At 63.1% G+C, this 21141-nt stretch overlaps 3 protein-coding genes across 10 annotated transcripts in view; 1 reads left to right on the top strand and 2 right to left on the bottom strand.

Annotated features, from left to right (window-relative positions):
• The window catches only part of ESPN (espin), a 30118-nt gene extending 19338 nt beyond the window's left edge, over window positions 1-10780 (top strand). The window contains exons 8-15 of one of the 3 annotated variants that reach the window (XM_036257511.1): window positions 515-676; window positions 767-962; window positions 2195-2221; window positions 3311-3456; window positions 3534-3797; window positions 8250-8329; window positions 8428-8439; window positions 10253-10400. In XM_036257511.1, the coding sequence (XP_036113404.1) occupies window positions 515-676; window positions 767-962; window positions 2195-2221; window positions 3311-3456; window positions 3534-3797; window positions 8250-8329; window positions 8428-8439; window positions 10253-10400 (1035 nt within the window). Of the gene's footprint in view, window positions 1-514; window positions 963-2194; window positions 2222-3310; window positions 3457-3533; window positions 3798-8249; window positions 8330-8427; window positions 8440-10252 lie in introns of all 3 variants that reach the window. The other 2 variants (XM_036257512.1, XM_036257510.1) reach the window with 2 other exon arrangements.
• A 612-nt stretch (window positions 10781-11392) lies between these two features.
• TNFRSF25 (TNF receptor superfamily member 25) lies at window positions 11393-15487 on the bottom strand. 2 transcript variants are annotated; one of them, XM_036256596.1, is made up of 9 exons: window positions 14888-15487; window positions 14558-14692; window positions 14048-14215; window positions 13877-13955; window positions 13195-13250; window positions 12979-13098; window positions 12698-12726; window positions 12127-12307; window positions 11393-11979 (listed from the first exon to the last, which is right to left on the bottom strand). In XM_036256596.1, exons 1-9 carry the CDS (start codon window positions 15114-15116, stop codon window positions 11660-11662), a joined length of 1317 nt encoding a protein of 438 aa, XP_036112489.1. In that variant the 5' UTR covers window positions 15117-15487; the 3' UTR covers window positions 11393-11659. The 2 variants fall into 2 exon arrangements, with proteins under 2 accessions (XP_036112489.1, XP_036112488.1); XM_036256595.1 differs by having other exon boundaries at window positions 12698-12735; window positions 12991-13250.
• Window positions 15488-16284: 797 nt separating this feature from the next.
• Window positions 16285-21141, bottom strand: part of PLEKHG5 (pleckstrin homology and RhoGEF domain containing G5) — a 27799-nt gene continuing 22942 nt past the window's right edge. For 3 of the 5 annotated variants that reach the window (XM_036257014.1, XM_036257012.1, XM_036257015.1), the window contains 11 exons: window positions 21076-21126; window positions 20662-20811; window positions 20223-20333; window positions 19935-20084; window positions 19715-19852; window positions 19478-19597; window positions 18766-18898; window positions 18566-18681; window positions 18276-18475; window positions 17026-17799; window positions 16285-16760 (listed from right to left, as the gene is read on the bottom strand). In XM_036257014.1, the coding sequence (XP_036112907.1) occupies window positions 16751-16760; window positions 17026-17799; window positions 18276-18475; window positions 18566-18681; window positions 18766-18898; window positions 19478-19597; window positions 19715-19852; window positions 19935-20084; window positions 20223-20333; window positions 20662-20811; window positions 21076-21126 (1953 nt within the window). In that variant the 3' untranslated portion in view covers window positions 16285-16750. Of the gene's footprint in view, window positions 16761-17021; window positions 17800-18275; window positions 18476-18565; window positions 18682-18765; window positions 18899-19477; window positions 19598-19714; window positions 19853-19934; window positions 20085-20222; window positions 20334-20661; window positions 20812-21075; window positions 21127-21141 lie in introns of those variants that run through there. The other 2 variants (XM_036257016.1, XM_036257013.1) reach the window with 1 other exon arrangement.

The following is a 21141-nucleotide window of genomic DNA, read 5'->3' as shown; positions in this document are numbered from 1 at the left end:
AGCCCCGGGCTGGGCAGCTGAGGGCCCTAAGCAAGCAGGAGCCTCACTGGACACGGGCTCGAGAAAGGGCTCCCTCGGGGCCGGGATCCCCGCGAGAGGGTTCGGCAGAGACTTGGGCCGGGTGGGACGGTGTGGCAGCCGGGACGGCGGTGCGGCTGAGGATTTAGCGCTCGCTAAGCGGGGAGCTGCTCCTTCTCCGGCCCCCCCCTGGCGTCTGGGCTGGGCCACCCCGCCCCTAGGCCCGCCCCTTCTAGCCTCGGTGGGGCCTCTGCGCCCCTTGGCCGGTGCCCAGAACCCCTCCCTGTAGGGCCAACCAAGCCTGCCCGTCCACCAAGGCCCCCATGACCCTCGCCCCGTCCCCGCTCTGAGAACAGGAAGGTCTAGGAACACGGCTGGCTGCACCCTTCGACAGCCGCTGGCCGTGAGCCCCGGGAAGGTGAAGAGCTGTGGGAGGGGCGGCGTGGGAGGTACACGGGACAAGGGCCTGAAGCCCACACCCGCTCTCTTCCCGCAGCTGAGCTCCCGCGACGGCCTCAGCGGGCTGCGGAGGCAGGACTCCGGCCGCAAGCCCCGCGCCTTCAGCAAGCAGCCCAGCACGGGGGACTACTACCGCCAGCTGGGCCGCTGTCCCCGGGAGCCGCTGGCCGCACCCCCGGGCATGGCGCACAGCGAGGAGGTGCGTGCCCGCCAGCCCGGACCCGCCGGCCGCCTTGGACCCGGCCGGGCGGCCCGCTTCTCACTCGCTGGCCCCTCCGCTCCCCCGCAGGCGGCGCTGCTCCCCGGGAATCACGTGCAAAACGGCTGCGCAGCGGACCCCAAGGCGTCCAGGGAGCTGCCGCCACCGCCACCGCCTCCGCCGCCCCTGCCCGAGGGCCTGAGTTCGCCGCCGCCCGCTCCGCCTCTGCCCTTGGAGGGCGCCGGCCCTGGCTGCGGGCAGCGTCGGTCCTCCTCTTCCACCGGCAGTGAGTAGGGGGATTGAGTGGTGGGGGGCGGCGCTAGCCCGAAGTGGGCAGGAAACCTAGACAGTGTCCCTCCCCAGCTTCACTGACCCAGTGCTCCCTTCCCCACTGTTTCTCCGACCGCCCCTCTCCGTGAGGACTGGACGCCAGGGGAAGGCTCTGCCGCCGCAGGACTGGGCTCTGTGACCTGCGGCAAGTCCCCTTCTCTCCCGGGCCTGCCTCCCCTCCGGTGGGAAAGGCCTCCCAGGGCTGGTGGTGGCTGTCCCTGATGAACAGGTGCTAGAGGGAAGCGGAGAAGCAGAACTAGCTTGGAGGAGGCAGGCTGCTGGCCAGCCTCCTCCCTGCCCCACATCCATCCTGAGTCTCCCTGGACTCCTCTGGTCCTTCCAAGCTAGCTACAAGCCCCGAGCCCTTCTCAGATGATGTGTCAGGGACTCCTCCAGGCCCCCAGGCCAGCTGAGGCCTCGCTCTGGGGACACCAGTAATCCTCAGGCCTGTCCCTCCTGGTGACTTTCCTGGGCATCCTTTTTAAAGAGCTGGACTGGCGACCAGGATGCCTGGGTGTCTCTTCTGCAACGTGGGGCAGCCTCTTGCATGCCAGGGCTTCTGGAAGGCCAGGGAGGTAGTCTCATCCCAGCCTGGCAGAGGCGCCTTCCTCACCCAGCCACTCAGCTCAGGGGCCACCCAAAGCTTCACCCCTCTGACAGGAGTGCAAGGGCACAGTAGGGTACAGGGTAGGGTTAGCTTGTACTCCCTGGGGTTCCTAGGGAGCCCCAGCCCCTGCAGACTAGAGCCCATAGCAGCAGGTCTGTGTCTGTCACCAACTGAGCCTTCAGAAAAGCCCACAGCTCCAGAGTCAACTTCTTCCCTCTGCAGCATGGAGCTAGGAATAGAAGAACAAATAGACTCTGGGCGTCTCCAGACACCCCTTCTCAGCAGAGCCTGGGCTGGATGCCCCATCCCAGCCCAATGCCAAGACTGAGGCCCGTGCTAGGGGGACCAGGGCGCCTGCAAAGCTGGGAGCGGAGCAGGCCACCCTACGGAACCCCAGAGCAGCCTGATCCAGGGTCAGACGGGCTGGAAAGTTCCCCTCCCCTTCCCGCTCCTCTGCACACCTCCCTCCCCGTCCTGTCCTGTCCTGCCAGGCCCTGTCTCACTGTCCCTGCTCTCCTAGCCTCACCCCAGCCCCCGCCCTCTTCTAACTTCACGGTCACTTCTCTCCTTTTGGTCCCTAGAAGTGAGAGTCCTGAGGCACAGGAAGAGTGAGTAGCTGCGTGCGCTGCTCCTGGCTGAGGCGCAGGGTGGGGCCAAGGCACGCGCAGGAGAAGCAAGGCCAAAGGGTCAAGGGATTGAGGAAAGGGCAGGGCCGGGCCCGTGGCTGCTGAGGGGTCCTGGATGCCACAGTCCGGACCTCTGCCCCACACCTGCACTCGTGCCCACCACGCCCACATGCATGACCTCGGCCTGGCTGATGTGCTGCCCTCTTCCTCTTCCCGATACCGTGCTCTGGGGTCCGCAGCCTAGGGAACCCAGGAGCTGATGGCCTGTCCCCCTCACTCAGCCCTGACCCCATCCTTAGGCTCTAAAGACAACCCTCCCTAAACTCCAGTCACTTCTGCAAGCCTGGTTGAAAAATGCAAACTCCCCTCTGGAGATTTGCATGTTACCCACCTGGTCCCCCTCCTTCCGGGGTGCCCCCACTCCGCATCCTTAGTAAGGGCTCCACTTTCCTGGGTCCCCCAGAGCTGAGAAGCGCTTTGCCATAAGTGTGCTCGGGCTTGCAACCAGTATGTCTGCACGCGTGTCTGTCTGTGGGTTTGGGGGGGTTAGGGGAGACTGGCCGGGCTGAGGTATCCAGGGTTCCTAGTCCGTATAGCCAGAGGCTCAGGCCTCTCATAGTCCAAGGGTCACTGGGCTTTGCTGATGCAGACAGAGCCAGAGACAGACTCCACCCTGACCAACCGAACCTGGGGACCCAGGACAAAGGTCGGGGGGCTGGTCCCAGGTGGTGTTTTGGAGCTGGGCAGTCAATGTGCTGGGCGTAGACATTCACTGGAGTCCCCAGAGCCGGCCTAAGCGCCATCATGAATTCCCAGGGGCCTCCAGGTGGGGGCCCCACTCCCCGTGAGTAGGGCTGGGAGAATGGTGGGGTTGCCAGACTTCCAGCAAAGGACCCGACTCGGGTCCCCAAGAGCCGAGGCGCCCGCCAGACTTGGGATCTGGATTGCTGCCCTCTGGGCCCAAGGGAAGCCTCCGAGCAGGTTCTGACCCGAAGGGCAGCAGAGGGCAGGTGGGGGCCGGCGGGTCGCCTCCTCCCCCTTGCTAGCGCCTGCTCTTCTGCCTCCACCCAGGCACCAAGTCTTTCAACATGATGGCCCCCACCGGTGACAACTCGGAGCTGCTGGCTGAGATCAAGGCTGGCAAGAGTCTGAAGCCCACGCCTCAGAGCAAGGGTCTGACCACGGTGTTCTCCGGCAGCGGGCAGCCGGCCTCCCAGGTAGGCGGTGCGAAAGGCGCCCCCGCCCCGGCTCCCCGCTCCCCTGCCGGCGCTCAGCCTGCTGCTTCTCCCCGTAGCCGGACTCGCCGCTGCCGCCAGCGTCGCCGGCACCTTCCCGGGCCCGGAGCCCCACCCCGCCGGCGGCAGGACCCCAGCCACTGCTCAATGGCAGCTTGGCGCCGGCGCCGCCCGCCACCCCCGCGCCGGGCGTGCAGCTGGACGTGGAAGCGCTCATCCCCACGCACGACGAGCAGGGCCGGCCCATCCCGGAGTGGAAGCGCCAGGTGATGGTCCGCAAGATGCAGCTGAAGATGCAGGAGGAGGAGGAGCAGAGGCGGAAGGTGGGCTGGGTGGGGCTTCCTAGAGGGCCCTGGGGTCTGTTCCTGGGCGGACAGCCCCGCTCCCCACCCCCATCACCCCAACCTACCAGGGCCCTTCAACTTCTGGCAACTCCCATTCCCTTTGGGGAAAAGTAAGGTTGGACGACCTCCCTTTCCAGGGACTCCTCTCAGTCTCCACCACCACACCCCAGCAGCCTGGGATTTTGTAAAAATGCCTCTTCTGATTCAGGAGCTCTGGTGGGGCTGAGATTTGGCAACAAGCCTCAGGTTGAGGCTGACGATGCTCGTCCAGTGACCACACTCCGAGTAGCCAATAGGTTTTTGGTCACAGTCAGACTGGCCTGAGCTCTTTCCCTGCATTGCCACTTTCCAGCTGTTGATATGGAGCCTCATCCATCTTCAGCTTCCTCATCTGTCAGATGGGCTGGCCGGAAGGTTTGCCATTGATCCATTCAACACATGTTCCTTGGGCGCCGTCTATGTGCTACACACTGTCGTAGCCTCTTGGGATACGTGGACTATATTAGAGTCTGCTCTTGAGGGTGTTGCAGGGGTGGGGCAGGGGGTCAGCCAACAAGCAAACACCTCACCTTGGTAGAGTGATAAGTGCCCCCAAACAACTGGACTGTTACAGTACGGGCAGTGCAGAGATGGTGCATGCATAGGACCGGGGCAGCCCTAAACCCACTACCTGTTTGGGCTGGGCGTGGTGTTAGGGAGAGAGAAAGTGAGCTCTAAGGTAGACTTGGAGACGTGAAAGAGGTGGATGGGAAGGGTGGGGCAAAGAGCAAGCAGCAGGAGAGGAGAGGTCTGGGAGCCAGTGGGCATGGCTCAGGGACTACCATGGAAGGAAAGGGGTAGAGCTGGGGAGGGGTCAGATCACCAAAGCCTGGTCTTAAAGAAAATGGACTTTCTCCTGGAGCAGTGAGTAGCCTGGGAGGGCGGTTAAGCTGGGAAGTGGCACCATCCGATTTGTATGTGGGGACTGTGGTGGTCAGGATGACTTGGGAGGGCTGTGAGGAGGTGAGGGCAGCCCTACCCCCTCCAGTCCCCAGGCTGGAAAAGCCCGGCACTAAAGTTGCAGCCTAGAGGAGAAGAAAGGTGAAGAGTAATGGCATGCCCAGCTCTATCAATTCTATTATTATTAAAGGGATGGAGGGGCTAGGATTAAGAGTGGAAGCTTCAGCCTCTTTTAAGAGCCTGTCATTCAGGACTAAAACACTGACATCGTGGGCAGAGAGGACTTGGGCCACAGCAGAGCTCGGGAAGGGGTCATCAGTCTGGGGCCAGGAGAGGCCTCTCTGGGATCTGGCCTCAAATCCGCAGAGCTTGGATGAGGTGGGAGGGCCGCCTGCGCCGCAGCTTCAATGCTTTTTGCATGTTCTTCGGTGGTGTAATGAGCAACCAAGCCAGGCATGGAGCCCCGTCTGCCCGCCCTGCCTCTGCATCAGCGCCCAACGACCGGCTGTATCCCTGCCAGCGACCAAAGTGGACACTTCCCCAGCGCCCGGAGCGGCGGCCTGGGCCAAGCTTCGCTCCAGCGTAATCGCCCGCCGGCCAGGCGCGGCTCGTCCCTGCAAACTCAGCCCCGCGGAGCCATTACACCACCCGGGACATGCAAAGGGCGCCCCCCCTCGGCGGCCGCCGCGGGAGCCGGGCCAGAGGGAGACCCGCCTCCCTCCCCTCTCTTGTCTTCCCCGCCTTAGCTGACATCCGCCAGCTCGTGCTGCTACCCCCGCGAGGGCTGGAGGTACTCCCGCGAGTACAACGGCATCCTCGGGCCCTTCGGCGAGCTCATGACCGAGGCTGACATCCTCCGCATCGAACAGCAAATCGAGAACCTGCAAGTGCTGCACAAGGCGCAGAAGCTGGAGGCGCGCCTGAAGCAGCTGGAGCTGGAGCTGGAGCAGCTGCTTCCCATCTCGGCCGCTCTGTCGGCGCCGCGCTTCACCGTCGATCCGCGTCGCATGCACGGCCGCGCCGCTAGCCTGCCCGCCTGGTGCAGCAAGATCTCCACGCTGCTCAAGAGCATGGCCACGCTGCTGGCCGCACTGGGCGGCCGGCCCACGCACCTGGCCGAGCTGCTGGCCGCGGACACGGGCCAGCCTCTGGCGCCGCTGGCCGACGCGCCCTGGCGGCCAGGCCCGCTCTGCCTGGGCCGCTCGCACTCGCTCAGCTGGTGCCGCGAGGCCGTGGCGCGCGAGATCCTCGAGTGCGGCGTCTCAGTGCAGCACCTCCGCGCCTCCTACGAACTGCTCGCCCAGGGCTCCGTGCCCCCGCGCAGCCCGCGCCGCAAGTCCTCGATGACCCCTGGAGCGCCCGGCCGAGAACCCATTCTCGAGGAGGACTACGTGGCGGCCGGCCCCGGAGGGCTGAGCGCCGCCACCTCCAACAGCCTGCCACCTGCCCCGGAGCCCCTGGGCTACCTGGACCTACCCGAGGCGCCTGGCCGCCAGGCGGCGCTGCCGGAGCCCGAGCAGCTGGCGCGCAGGCCGCCGCTTCCCACCGAGCTGAGCGGCGTCCAGGACTACATCGATATGCGCAAGGAGCGCATCGTCTACCTCTTCCTGGAGCACTGGCGCAAGTGGACCTTCGGCGGCCACGGGCGCCAAGCCCAGGCGCGCCTGCGCAGACTGCTCCCCCGCGTGGTGGCCGCCGGCGCGGGCCCGGCTCCCGAGGCCTCCGAGGTCGCCAACGCCGCCGACGCCCCCCAGCCGCCGGCGGGCGACGTCCCCGACCAGCGGCTGCTGCGCCTGCTGAAGCAGCGGCAGGTGGTGGGTAGGCTGCTGGGCCACTGGCGGAGCCTGCTGCGGCAGGTGCCCGCGCGCCCCCCCTGCGGTCCGAGCCTGGCGCACGGCCTGTACTGGCCTGAGCAGTTCCTGCCGCCCCTGGACGGCGGCGCGCCCCCGAGCTACGACAGCCTCACGCTGGACCTCTTCATGCTCGGCTACTTCCAGCTGCTTGAGATGGGCCTGAGCCGCGAGGAGCGCAAGTTCCGCCACCTGCTGTGCTACGAGATGTTCGACCGGCTGGGCAGCCACCCGTGGGAGCGCATCCGCCTCTTCCACCGCGTGGTGCTGGAGGAGGTGGAGGCCGGCCGGCGTGGCTGGAGCGACGGCTTTGAGGATCTCAGGCACCAGTTCTTCGAAGACAGCCCGGAGGCTAAGCGGACTTGGGAGGAAGAAGCCGAGAAGGAGCGGGAAGAGGAGAAAGAAGAAGAGGAGGAGGAGGAGGCGGAGAGGGAGCAGGCCCACGAGGCGGCTCCAGTTCAGTCGGAGGACTGGCCAGACGGGCAGCCCGAGGCCTGGACAGCTGCACCGCAGCCCCCATCCCCACCCCCGCCAGCTGCGCCTCTACCAACATTGGACCCTTCTAGTTCCGAAGCCCCGGCTGAAGACCCCCTGGAGCTGTTGTCTGAGATGGGCGAGTTCAGCAACGAGGACATCTGCCGCTACATCGACCGCAGCTTCTCCTTTTGGAAGGAGAAGGAGGCGGAGCTTTTTGACATCTGAGCAGCAGAATTCAGAATTTACCCTCAAGCACCTTCACCTGCGCCTGGATATCTGCCTGGATGCCTGTCTGATGCACTGCGGAGGCCAGAAGCGGTCAGGAGGAGCCCTGGATGGTGACCTTAGAAAACCCAGAATGCCCAGGACCAGGCTGCCTTGGCCTTTTGAGGTCCCATCATGGCCAGATGTGGGGAGTTGACCGGGATAGGCTGGGCACCGCACAGGGCAAACCAGGTGTCCTCTCTGGCCCTGCAGCCTTGCCTGGCTCTTTGTGGAGCCAGGTGGAAGAAGCGGCCCCTCTGAGTGAGGGACTGTGGGTCCCCCTTGGGGCTGTGTGGCTCTTTCTGTCTCTGGATTTTTACTGGAGTTCGCTCGAGGTCAAGGGAGCCGCGTGTGCAGTGTTCCGTGTGACGTGTTCTCTGTAACATGCAAGGAATAAAACTCTTTGCTCTAAGCTGCCTGTGTTGGATGCCCCACCACCACAGTTGTAGAGTTGGTGTCTACTCCATCTGAGAATGAGCCAGAAGGTTCTTCACGGTGGAACCCATGGCCATCCTGAGCCTCTCAGAGCTGGCCGGGTCTGTGGGGGCCCAAGGATGGGTCTGTTCAAAATTTGTGGGTCACAGGCCTGCGGCCATCTGTTCACCCACCTCTTTGGGGAATCTCATTCCCTGCTCACCTCCTACACTCAGCTCTGACCATTCTGACACCACCTCTAGGACACAAGCCTGAGTTATAGGGGAGACAGTCTCTTCCAAGGGGGTTGTGGCTAGGTACCTTCATCCATTTGCCCTATAAAAGGACATCAGAAGGGTCTCTCCCTGCAACTCTATTTGTGTCTTATTGTCCCCGACTCCTGCAGGTCCCCTGGGTTGGGGTGCATCCCCTCTGGCCCCCTACCTCCTGGCCCATGCTGCCCTGAAGCTTTGTGCTTGCGTTTCAGGAGGAGGAGGAGGAGGCCCGGCTGGCCAGCATGCCCGCCTGGAGGCGGGACATCTTTCGGAAGAAGCTAGAAGAGGAGAGGTGAGCTGGGGGTCCCAAAGATTCGGGGTCTGACATGATGTCTTGATTGTGTCCCTGAAGCAGTGGCACCAACTAATGCTGTCTCTTTTTCCTTCTAGGGAGCAGAAGCGGTGAGTGCGGGGCTGGGCCCAACCTGCCTCCCTTCCCCACACCCAATCACAGAGGCTTGTCCTTTTGCCCCTTCATCTAGTCCCAGCTTGAGCGCATCCCCTTGTCACTCAGACCTGTAGCACAGCCTTTCTGCTCCCAGTAATGCCACCAGGCCCCTCCACACCCCGCTAACTTAGCCTCTGTCCCCCAGAGTCTAGCTCTTATGCTGTAATGACCATGTCCCCTATTACCCAGCACCCATCTCTCACTGAGCCTTTGTGCTCTGCAGTGAACCCAGCCGCAGTGCCAGTGACCTTGATCATCTTTCCCGCAGACTTAGTTGCTGCCCACAGTAATCTAGCCCATGCTGTCCGATAGAAACATAATGTTAACTGTCATAGTAGCCCCGTTGAAAAAAGATATAGGGCCCTGGCCGGTTTGGCTCAGCGGTTAGATCATCGGCCTGTGGTCCGGAGAGACCTGGGTTCGGTTCCTGCTAAGGGCATGTACCTCGGTTGCAGTTTGTCCCCGACCCTGGTTGGGTTGTGTGAGTGGCAGCCACTCGATGTGTCCCTTTCACATCGATGTTTCTCTCTCTCTCTCTTCCTCCCACTCTATCTCAACAAAATGTTGAAAAATGTCCTCGGGTGAGGGTTAAAAAAAAAAAAGAAAAAAGATATAGGTTAACTTAGTTTTCATAGTACTCTTTATATAACCCAATATATCAAAATTCAGTTATATATTTCAATGATTATAACTTAATTGAAGTTATGTATTTCAATATATAATCAATATAAATTAATGAGATGTCCTACATTCTTTCTTTTTGTTGTTGTTGTTAATCCTCACCCAAGGATATTATTTCCATTGATTTTTAGAGACAATGGAAAGGAGGGTGGGAGAGAGAGAGAGAGAGAGAGGGAGGGAGAGAGAGAAAGGGATATTGATGCGAGAGACACATCAATTGGTGGCCTCCCACACGACCTGGCAACCCAGTTATGGCCCTTGACCAGGAATTGAATCTGAGACCCTTTGGTCCTCAGGCTGATGTTCCAGCTGCTGAGCCAAACAACCCAGGATGCCCTACACTCTTTTTTTTTATTATTATTTTTTTTTCTTTATTGATTTTTGAGAGAGAGGAAGGGAAAGGGAGAAAGAGATAGAAACATCAGTGAGAGAGAACATTGATTGGCCGCCTCCTGCATGCCCCCCACTGGGGATTCGGCCCACAATCTGGGCATGTGCCCTGACCGGAAATCAAACCAGCAACCTCTCAGTGCATGGGTTGACTCAACCGCTGAGCCACACTGGCCGGGCCATGTGCATCTTATGCCTGCAACACACCTCAGTCTAACATTGAAACACTCGGCAGCCACATATGCTCAGTGGCTACCTTGTCAACAGTGCAGATCTAGCCTCCCATGTTTTAACAGTTTATCCCTAATTACCCAGCCCATCTCCCAGTAATGTCCCTCTGCTCCCCACCAGCCCAACCTCAAGCCCCAGTAACCTCATCCCATCCCTGCTGTCATGCCAACCCCTCCTCCCCCTCTGCCACACTGTGACCCAGCACCTGTTTCCAGTAACACCCCCGGCCATCAATACCAGCTCCTGTGTGCCCCAAGGACCCTAATCTATTCCCAGCAATCCCCCTGTGTGCCTAACCCACCCCGTCTCCAGTCACCTAGCACTTCTGCCCCTAGAACCCACTGCCTGCCTACCATTCATTAGTTCCTCTGCCCTCAGTAGCCCAGTCCTTGCCAGGGTGCCCTCCCGGTGCCTGGCCTACCCTCTCACCCTTGCCCGCCCGTTCTGCCCTGACCCCATGTCTAGAAAAGAGGAGGAGCGACAGAAGCAGGAGGAGATGCAGCGGGAAAAAGAACAGTCAGAGAAGCTTCGGACACTGGGCTACGATGAGACCAAACTGGCGCCCTGGCAGCGACAGATCATCCTGAAGAAGGGGGACATCGCTAAGTACTAGATGCTGCTTCCTGCCGGCATCCTAGCCAGCTGGGGCTGGGGGGGCTGGGGGAGGAGGCAGCCCCTGCCCCAGCCTGCCAGGCCTGGATGGAAGGGCTGGGGAGCCATGCCACCCCCTCAGCGATGCAACCCCCTCCCTGACCCCCCACCCGGGCCCTCGCACCCGCATCCCCAGCCCGGGACAATGCTGGAGTGCCCCACCGCTGCAGTCGCCCAGAAAAAGTGCCCAAGTCATTGACGCAAACGCTGCTGATTTGCATGCCTATTTACATACATTTGCATGTTCGTTGAATGTCAGCGTGTGCAGAGCTCTTCCCAGCCCCGTGGGTGGTGACTTTGTTTTCCTGCTGGAGGGGTACTGGCTGCATCCCCTCCCCCGCACCCCGGAACCCGCGTCGCTGGCGCATCCTGGGCGGAGGCAGGTCCCAGCCCTGGGGGAAGGGGTTTTCCTTCCACCCTGACCTAGATATGCGCCCAGCCCAGCCCAGCCCGCATTTCCCATCCCCACCAAGGGTTTCCTCTCAGTCATTTGTTTACCAGAAATGAAGAAAACTGCCCGTCGGGACGGAGTTGCCGCTCCCGGGGCCCCACCTTCCTCCTCCAGTTAAGTCTGCGCGCCTCCCCAGCCAGGCCCCGGGCTCCTCGGACCCTTTCACTGCAATGGTGGAGTGGATGGAGGATGAGGGGCCCTGCACCTGTCCCTGACTGCTGCCCCTGGGTCCCCGCGCCCCCGCCACCTCCTGCCCGTATTAAAGCTCTCTCAGACGCCGGGGCTCGTTCACTTCCCTCGCGCTCCAGTCGCCGACTTCCTCTTCCTCTCGGGGTAACAAGCACAGGGGGTGGGAGGGGCGGGCTTGGGCGCTAAGGGCCACTCTGGCTCCCACCGTGGGTCCCAGGCTCTGGGTGGCAGGACATCGGCCCTTTCGATACCCCCAGAAAACCAAGCCTGGGCCACTTAACCCCCCAGCCCCGTGGAAACACCAAGCAGCAGCTTTTTCCTTAGATTTAATACCATGGCCTCGGCCAAACTCAGGCTGTGAAACAGCCAAGGAATTTATTGTCACCCTCCCGGTGTTCGTCAATGCTTCTTTGCGTTAACCTGAACTCTGGGGGCGCGCAGGGGTGAGGTCGGCTGGCGCTGCTACGCAGGGCCCTGCCAGAGGCATACATAATAAGTGACATAAAATGTCTACACGCATAAGTAACGGTACTTAGGGCTTCTGCAAGGGCCCCGAGCCCCCAGCTGAAGTGGATCGCGCATCACGGGCCGCACTGCAGGCGGCTGCGTAGGTCCTCAGCGCAACCGTCCAGCCCCATGCGCTCCAGGGCCGCGTAGATGGCGCCCAAGCCCGCGGGCTGCTGCTGGCGCCAGCGCTTGAGCATCTCGTACTGCTGGTCTCGGAAACGTCCAACCTCCACTTCCACGGCCTCGATCTCGGCCTCGCGCAGCCCCAGAGTGCGCACGAACTCCTTCCAGCGCCGCGCGGGCACCGCGTCCATCACGTCGTAAAGCTGTGGGCCCAGCTGGAGCATGGCAGCCGCCGAACCGGCAGGGGGCGCTGGCGAAAGCGGCGGTGGGCCTGGGGACAGACCAGAGAGCCAATGGGGCAGGGAGGTCCACCAGTTAGGGAACGGGAAGCGGGCCAGTGGCACCTCAGGAAACCAAAGCTTTTCTCCTCGGACTTAGGAGAATGGTGTCAAGGCCTCAGGCCACTGAGATCCCTTACCTAGAGCCCTGCTGGGCCGCTGGTCCCAGGACCATGGCACCTCCGGGCAGGGAGCTTCCTGGGTCTGGGGGCAGCCGGAGGTCCAGCTGTTGCCTACCAACTGGCTGATGCAGACTTTCTCACTGCCGCTGGGTGGCACCAGAAGGGTCTGGGCACTGTCCGGGGATAAGAGGTGGGTGGCCTGGAAGACAAGAGAGGCCCCAAGTCAGACCTATTGACCTAGTAAGGCCAGCAAACACCCCCAGGGCCGCCTCCCCTCGGCCGGCCATGTTTTCTCCCCTGGCCCAGTGGACAGCTCTGTCCTCTGCCTGGAGTGCCCCGCCCCCACCTTGCCATGGGGGCACTCGTCCCTCTGAACTGTTAGCTCCGTTCACCTGTGAGCCCAGCCGCCTGAGGGTAGGCACTGAGCTACCCTCCTTCACTGCCAACTTGGCACATGTGTTTATCTGGTCTACTCCATGCCAGACAGCACTGAGCACCATGACTTATCACGAGGCCCAACCTCTCGGCTGCAGAAGGCTGAGGCCCGGGTGCTTGCTCCCCCTTTTCCAGAACATACGGAGATTCTTACCGGCAGGGTGGGCAGGGTCTCCATCCCAGCTCCGCCTGCTGAGAGAAATAAGTCTAAGCAGCAACCAGGCAGGGCTCCTGGACCTGGTGCTGGTCCACCTTCTCTCGGGTTCCTCTAGGCACACACACCCCAGCACTCCCTCCCAGTGTCCCCCTCTGCATCAGGGCTGCGTGGGCTCTGGGCTCCCCATCCTGACCCCAGGCTCCTAGGCGCGTGTGCATGTGAGGGTGTGCATGCTTGTGTGTGCATGCATACGTGTGCGTGTGCATGTGTACGTACACACTCGCACTTACCAGAAACCACGGCCTTGCAGGGCTGGCAGCGGCGATATGTGTAGGTCAGGGTGGCACCGAGCAGAAGCGGAACCACCAGGCCTGCCAGGAGCACCTGGACCCAGAACACTGAAAGAGGAGCTGGTGGGTGGTGGGTGGTAGCCACCCCCAACCTCCCCTCGGCCCACCCCAGCTCTCCCTCGGCGTTCCCCGCACACCACCTACTCTGCCTCCATCCACAGACGGCGGCGCAGGGCTGAGGACAGCTCCAGAGCGTGCTCCTGCCAGGGGAGGGTGGGTGACAGTGAGGGCCTGCACACAGGGGGGCCATCCGGGACTGCCTGGCATCTTCTCCATCCCGAAGGCCCTTCCCTGCGCCAGGCCTCTTCCCCGGGAACCTCAGTCTACCCAGAATATTCCTGCTGAAATGCCCCCAGTAACACTATCAACCATGATTTATTGAACTTCTTCCAGACCAGATTGAAGGGCACTAGAATGCCAACCCCTTAAGAACCACGATTTGCCTGTTTTGTTCCCTGTTGTATCCCAGCATCTGGAACAGTGTCTGGAGATGGTAGATGCCCTGGGCTGGACCTACTAACACCCCATGTTCAGATGGGGGACCACACATCAGAATGGTGAAGGAACGTGCCCATGATCCTCCAGAGGACAAGTGGCAGGTCCTGAACCTCAGCCCAAGTTTTGGAACTGTCCCACTGTGACCGTCTCTGTGGGCAGCAGGTCCTACCCGTGACGCTGGAAGGGCTGCTACAGGGACCCTGTTGACCTGGCAGGGTGCACCCAGATTTCCCTTACGTATCTGCCTGAAGTGGGCCACCTCCCTGCCCCTGCACCCCCACTCTGCTCCCAGCTTCCCTCCCCCTTCCCAGGGCAGCCAGGAAGTTACGTGGGGCAGGACACACAGCTGTTGTCATATTCGTAGAAGCCAAGCAGACAGGTCCCACATTCAGTGTCTCTGCTGGAACCTGCAGTCCGAGATGTTGTGGATCAAGATGGGAGAGAGGAAAGTAGGGAGAAAGGGTGTGGGGGGTCAGTAGACCGCACTGGGGGTACTCACAGGGCACCCGCGTGTGGCGGTGCAGGGCCTCGCAGTCTCGGCACGGCTGACAGTGGAAGGGTGAGCCTCCGATGCAGTGTGCCACCAGGCACTCCACAAACCAGCCTGGCTTACAACCGCACCTGGTATTGCTGACTGCTGAGCAGTTCTCCAGGGCCACCTGGGAGGCTGGTGGGGGTGCAGGGAGATGGGAGGGCAGAGGCAGTTAGGGGCAGAGACCCCCCGCAGAGAAGCGGGAAAAGACCAGAGACAGCACACACACACACACACACACACACACACACACACTCGAAAGAGAAGCGCAGAATCACCACAGACCAGATGCTGGGGTGGGTACACAGACAGGAAGGGCACCGTCACCAGGAAGAAAGGCACAAAGGCATCCTGAGGCAGGACCCGGGTAGAGGGGCCCTCACACCCAAAGCTGGCCCAAGCCAGCCACTTCCTTCAGAAAGACGTTGGCCACAGCCTGCCCTCAGGCCCCTCCCTGAAGCCCAGGCAGCTCCTCACCCTGCTCATCACAGGCCAGGCAGCGGGTACAGCTAGTCTCGCGGTGGTTCTCCCTGGCCAGGAAGGTGCCCTGGGGGCACGGAAGGCAGGTGACATTGCCACAAGGCTTAGTGCAGCGGGCCGCTAGGTACTGCCCTGTGGAACCCAGGCTGGGGTCAGAGTCAAACGGGGCTCCCACCTTCCCCTCCCTCCCTTCCTATCTGTGGCTCCCAGCCTCCCCTCACCCCATCCCTGGCCTGCCTGCTACCCTCCCCCTGCAGTTGACACCCCCATCCCTGGTCTGCCCTCACTTCCCCCCTCCACACCCCTCCCAGCCCTCCCACCACTCACCTGCTGGACAGACCCCGCAACAGAATTGACTGTTCCTCTTCTGAAAGTTGTGGGCGCAGTCACACCTGGGGCTGGGAGTGCTGCCCTGGCCCTGGGTGCCCAGCAGCAGGAGGAGGAGGAGGGCCTGGGAGACAGGTGCTGCTGGGTCCAGTGTGGCCCCCCACGCGGGGTCTCTCCCTGCCCTCAGAGCAGCCCACTTCTCAGGCTCTTGAGCAGAAGGGATGCCCATGGGTTGGAGGTGAGACTAACTTCCTTCCCCGTGCACAGGCCGCTTCTGACAAGCAGGGGAGTGGTCTCCAGCCCCTCACAGGTTCCCTCCACCAGAGCCCAGCTCTCGGGCAGCCCCACCCCACCCCTGCTTTTCCTGCGGTGGTAGGGGACCCAGACCTTTCTCTGCCCGGGCCCCCAGACCCCGCGGGCCCCTGGAAGGGTGTTTCCTCCCATCCGCAAGGCCCGCCCTGGAAGAGCCTCTAACTAGGTCAGGGAGGGGGCCCTGCCCAGCCCCCAGAGAGTCTGGGAGTGGAGATTCCGATATTCGCGCGCCCCTTCCTTGGCTGCAGATCCAGGCCCAGAGATGTGAGGCCGCCCTCCACCCCCAGGGCCCCCACTCACTGCAGCCGCCGCCACCGCAGAGCCCCGGGGCCGCCGCTCCATGGCCCCGCGCCGCTCTGGGCCCTCCGCTGGGACGGGCATGTGCCTGCGGGGGCTTCCCCACTCCCCCGCTCTACCCGGCGCTACCCGCCCAGCACGCAGCCCGAGCCGCAGGGCCCGCCCCCTGCCACCCGTGAGCCTGCCTCCGAGGTGGGGGTCAGAGCAGGGTCCAGGGGGCCCTGGAAGCGGAGTCCTGAGCCTGGGGGTGGGGGATGGGGAGGTGGGGGAGCTGTCCCTAGTGTACCTGGGCTCACCTGAGGTGGCCGGGGCAGCGAGGTGCACAGACAACAGGGCTGCCTCTGGGTCCCCAACCCTGAGTCCATGGCTCTGAGGTGAAGTAATTTCCTCCCCTCTGAGCCTCAGAGCCAAATGGGGGCTCACCCTCCCACACACTGCGTGGGTCTGGGTACAGGGGCCCCCTGTCCTAGAGGGGAGTCCTGGGGAGATTCCCAGTGAGCCTGAGGCAGGTCCCCACCCTGGCACAAGCTCCCAGGGGCAGCCCAGGGCAGGGTGCTCTGAGGTGCCACATGGGGCTCTAATGCTAGACCTCGGGGTTGAGGCAGGGGACGGGTTGATCTGGGGGTGTTGGGTTTGGTGACCTCAGCCTCCTAGTTCGCTCTGGTTTCCCACTCTTTTCCAGCGGTGCCCCACCACAGATGAGGGGGCAGGAGCTCAGTTCCCCCCGCCCTGAAAGGAGTGGGTTCCAAAAGCAAAGGACGCCTTCCAGTGGAGTATATACACGTCTTTATAAAAGAATCAAAAGCTCAATAAATATGCAACTTTACACGGAGCCCGACCCCAGCCTGGGGTGGCCAGCAGGGCTGGGGGGGAGAGAGGGAGGCCAGGGCAGGTGACGGTCCTGTCTGGGGCCAGATGAGAGCAGAGGTGGGTGGCCCTGGAGAACAGCGCAGTGGACTGGAGCTGGTGACTTCAGGAAGTAGGGGACAAAGAACCCTGCTGGGCAGGTGGGGTTGGGGAGGCAGGTTAGTGAAGATGGGGGCCGTGGGGGGTGGTCCTGAGAGGTACTGCAGCCTTCTCCACTTCCATCCAGTCTGGCAAAGTGCAAACCGGCCTGAGGCGATGGCAGGGTTCCCGCCCAGCACTACGGCTGGTGCACGCACAAGGCAGCAGCTGGACAGGGGCCGCCACGCCCCAGGAGGCATGCTGTCTGCTGTCCCGTGGTCAGTGGCACCCTTGGGGGCCTCCCTCTGCTCAGACCTCCCTGCAGGGGAGGGGAGAGACAATCCTTCCTTGGCTGATGCTACTCAGGGGGAGTCTGGCCACCCTTTGTTCCCCACTAGGATTCTTAGACCCCTTTACCACTGCTCACCGAAGACACCCTCACCCAGGCTCTGGGGCAGGCCTCAGGCTCCCGCTCCTATCCACATCCCAGCCGGAACAATGCCCCTGCCTACTCCCAGGGCTCAGCGCCCCAGTGCCAGCACGCTGAGCCACCGGCCCTCTCTACCCGAGGCCAGGCCACTCACGAGGCAGTGAGCGTGGAGTTCAGCAGCAAGGTGGTCCTGATTCGGTAGAGCTGGGCCAGCGTCAGCTTCCTGTGCTGAGCAGAGATTCCCGGGGGAGGCTCAGGCTGGACCCTGGGTGAGGCCCCCGAGGGCAGCTGTCTGCTCCTCCTGGCAGGTCCTTCAGGCTCCCCGGCCAGGCAGGGGGTTCTGCTCCCCGTCTGTGATGGCTGGAAGCCCCCGCCAGGGCTCGGTGCCCCCCCATAGTTCCAGCTGGGCCCAGCCCCCTGAGGGGAGCCCGGAGTCCTAGTGCGGGGAGCTGCGGCAGCCAAGCAGAGCTCCGACAGGCTGCGGCTGGGGGCGGCGGGCACTCCACGGGTGGTGGCCCCTGACAGCAGCTGGAGGAGACTGGCCTCAGATTTGGACTTGAGCAGGTGGGGCAGGCGGGGCAGCAACTGGACAGGGGTGCGGCGGCGAAGGCGGGGCGAGGATGGGGGTGAAGGGGCTTGTGAATCTAGAGGCCGGAGCACTGGCTCCGACACAGGGGCTGGGGTCACAAAGTCTTGCAAGGAGGTGGGGGAGAGGGTGCCATAGGCAGAGTCCATGGAGCAGGAGCGGCCATCCCCGGGGCCCAGGGGCAGCAGCTCGCTCGTCGGCGTGACGGATGAGACAGTGGTACTGAGAGACGTCTCGTCCGACTGGGAGCTGAAGGGGCCACCCTCGAACTCAGGAGAGGACAGCGTCTCCCCAGGCTCCACCACGACCATGGCCAGGGTCTCTGTGGAGCCATCCGAGACACTGTGGGCCAGGAGGAGAGAGTCAGCCAAGACGCAGAAAACGGCGCCGGCCCAGGACAGCCCTGGGCTGGGCAAAGCAGAGGTCTACAGCCTCCGCCCTCCCCGCACTTGAGGCTCAGAGATGGCAAACGTGGCACATGCCCCCATCCCCCAACTCCTGGGCCCGACACAGACATCAGTATCGGCATCTGTCACCATCACGGAGCTCTTTCCCGTAGGACACTGAGTCCTCAGCTCAGCTCCAGGCAGCTACTAATGAGTCAGAGTTGGCAGTCCAGCTGAAAATCTTTTGCCATCCCCACCTGGACTGTGGTGGGAGGCAGAACCCACACCCATTCCCTGCTGAGTTCACCTGAAGCCATTCAGAGGAAGGGGTCGGGGTCGGAGCCGGGCCCCACCCTGAGGCCTTGGCTCGGGAGTCCTGGGCTGCGGCGCCTGCCCTGCCTTAGCCTGCTGGGTGCTCCTGGGCAAGCATACCGGTGCTGGGAGTCCAGGCTGCCGCTGCTTTTGCGCAGGATGGTGGGGGAGCTGGCAGCCGAAGTGCTGCTCTCCCCACCCTCCTCTTCCTCCTCGTCTTCATCCTCGTCCTCCTCCTGCTCATCCCCCTCCTCTTCCAGGCTCCGCACATGCTGCTGGCTGCCTGTGTGGTCCTGTGCCCGCAACTGCTGCAACTGGTTCTGCGGGTGGGGTGGAGGCACCGGGCAGAGCGGGCTGTGAGCGGCACCCCACCGGCCTCCCTGCCCACCCGCGCATCATTCTGCTCTCACCTGGGCATTGTAAATGGAGTCCATCCAGCCCCGGCACAAGGCCTGGCCGCTGGCCTGGAACGTGTAGGCCCCCACGGCGCTGTGGAACTCATTCAGGTAGACGAGCAGGAAGGAGCCTGCTTAGGAAGGACGCGAGTCAGCGTCGGCTCCGACCACTGCCCATCACGGCCCATGCCCAGGAGCAGGGGTGGGCTGCTCACCGGGGTCCCGCAGCTCCCGGCACACGATCTTGTCCACCAGCAGTGGTGGCCTGATGACCTTGGTCCTCTCAGCCTTCTTCACTGCCTTGGTCACCAAGAGCAGGTCCGTGAAGAGAAAGCAGTACACATCCATCTGGGGGGGGGGGGGGCAGGAGAGGCCAGAGGTCAGCCAGGGACCTCAGACAGGGACCCTCAGCCTGTCTGCTGCCACGCCCTCTGGGGGCACTCAGACTTTGTCAAACACCTCCCCTGCCCCCACCGTCATGAACCTGAAAGGAAAATTCAAACAGAGACAGGTCATTTTCTTCTATCAAGCTATGTACTTGTGACTTTTATCAATTAAAACTTGAAACTACAGAGGAAAAGGGAGGTCATTTTAACATCACGATTTGCAGGCTCTGGGTTACACCGCACCGGAAGGGTTAACAGCAAGGGGCTGGGCTGTTCCTGCCCTGCTCACAGAATGCACCGCCTCTCTCCCACCAGGAGCCCACATAGCATCAAATGGGCAAGACAGGTAGGTACCCGGTGACCATGCTGCTGAATTTGTAAAGCACAGAACCCAGATGGCTAGTTCTTGAATCACCCAGCTGACTGGGCAGCTGAGAACCACTGGCTACCTCCAGCAGGTGCCTGAGAAGGGGTGGTCCAAACCAGCAGGGCAAGAGGGGGTGGGGCAGGGCCCTGGGTATGGGGTGGCCCCAAGAGTCACCTTGCTGTCCTTCCCCTCCTTCATCCTCAGGCTCCCCTCCAACAGCAGCTGACGCGTCTCCTCGGGGGAGGCACCAGGGATGGGCGCGGTCAGGTCCAGGTGCAGGAATTCCTTCAGGAGCTGCGGTGAGGGCGCAGGCGGGGAGAGGTCAGGGTCGGACTTCCATCTCAGCTGGAGTCCTCCCGTGGGCTTCCAGCAGGGCCCCTTCCTCCCTCCCAGCAAGGCCGGGCCACCCACCTTGTCCACCTCATCGTTGCTCCCCTCCACCACCTCGTAGGCGTCGATGCGGCTCACCACGGCCGCCAGCCGCTGCCGCTCCTGGCGCTGCCGCATGCACGCGTTCACGTGGTGGATGAAGCGCTCCACCGAGCTGATCTGGGGGCGGACGAAGGCTGGTTCGGACGCGGGGCCAGGAAGGGCCCGCTCGCCGCAGAGGGAACCACACCGCCCTGGTTACCATGGTGATGACGGCCTCCTTGGTGCGCGGCTCGTCCGTCTTCCTCAGCACCGACTTGAGCAGCAGCGGGTACTTGGTGAGCCGCTGGTGGGGCTTGGCTAGCATGTCGCTCAGCTTCAGCCGCTGGCACTGCTGGTGCTTCTCGGCCCACTACCACGCGAGGCGGGGGCGGGGCTCAGGGCAGGCCCCGCCCCGGCCGCAGGCCCCGCCCCCTGCCCGCTCCTGCGCACCGGCCGCCGAGGTGGGCCCACTGCCCCGCGCCGCCCACCAGCGCCCCTGCGCCCTCACCGTGACATAGGCCCGGAAGAGGTCGTTGTCGCGCAGCAGGCCGCGCATGTACTCCATGCAGCCCTCCTCCTCCACGCAGTATCGGATGTAGGGCTTGAAGAGGGAGCCGAACTGGGGCAGAGGGGGACACACACCGGTCACCGCTGCCCCCTGCGGGCCGGGCCCTGCACAGGCTCCTCCTTCCTGCTCTTTCGCGGCCACCCCAGTGGGGGGCAAGCTTATTAGCCTTTTCCATGGGAGGAAACAGCCCCTCGGCGAACGTGCCCACCCTCAGCCAGGTAGCAAGGGTGGCAGCCGGGTGGGGTTCACACCCGCGCGACCGACTCGGAACGCCTTGCCTCTGACCACTAGGGGTCGCGCGGGACCACTAGTCCAAGGGAGGCCGGGGTGGTGGGCAGATGGGATCGGTGCCCCAGGCCTGTGTCGGGCGTGGCCGTACCATCTTGAAGCCTTTGAGGAAGTCCCCGGGCTGCAGCAGCGCCCGCGTGCGCCGCGCCTTCTCCAGCATCGGTGCCATCACACTGGCCCACAGGCCGCGGTGCAGACGCGCGATCTCGGGGACGTTGCTGAACAGACGCTCCGCCTCCACCTGGGAGGGCGGGAGGGATGCTCGGCCCCGCCCCGCCCCGCCCCGCCCTTGTGCATCTCTTCCTTTCTTCAACCCCTCCTGTCCCTGTCCTCTGAAGTCGGCCCCACCCTCCACCTACTCCACCTGTTGGCCCCGCCCCCTCCCAGCCCCGCCCCATCCGTCTCCACCCTGGCCTAAGCCCCTCCCCTGCCACCCCACCACTACCCTTCCCCGCGCCAGGCCCGCCCGCTCCTGTGCGGTCTCTGCTCTCAGGCCCCGCGGTACCTCACACAGCAGCCCGGACTCTTGCAGGTTCAGGAGGCAGCACAGGAACAGCTGTGGGGGTACGGG

The sequence above is a fragment of the Molossus molossus genome, unplaced genomic scaffold (genome assembly GCF_014108415.1).
Source record: "Molossus molossus isolate mMolMol1 unplaced genomic scaffold, mMolMol1.p scaffold_m16_p_12, whole genome shotgun sequence".
Classification (NCBI taxonomy): Eukaryota; Metazoa; Chordata; class Mammalia; order Chiroptera; family Molossidae; genus Molossus; species Molossus molossus.
Note: the sequence above shows the minus strand (reverse complement) of the source record. Positions and strands in the feature narration are given on the sequence as shown.

Excerpts from the sequence above, each read along its gene's own strand:
- TNFRSF25 (XM_036256595.1), bottom strand. The coding sequence starts at position 15,116 with ATGGGCATCCCTTCTGCTCAAGAGCCTGAGAAGTGGGCTGCTCTGAGG. Across the intron at positions 13,956-14,047 it reads CCGCCACACGCGGGTGCCCT|GTTCCAGCAGAGACACTGAA; the intron begins GTGAGTACCCCC and ends CTCGGACTGCAG. Across the intron at positions 12,736-12,990 it reads CTGCAAGGCCGTGGTTTCTG|CAGGCGGAGCTGGGATGGAG; the intron begins GTAAGTGCGAGT and ends TATTTCTCTCAG.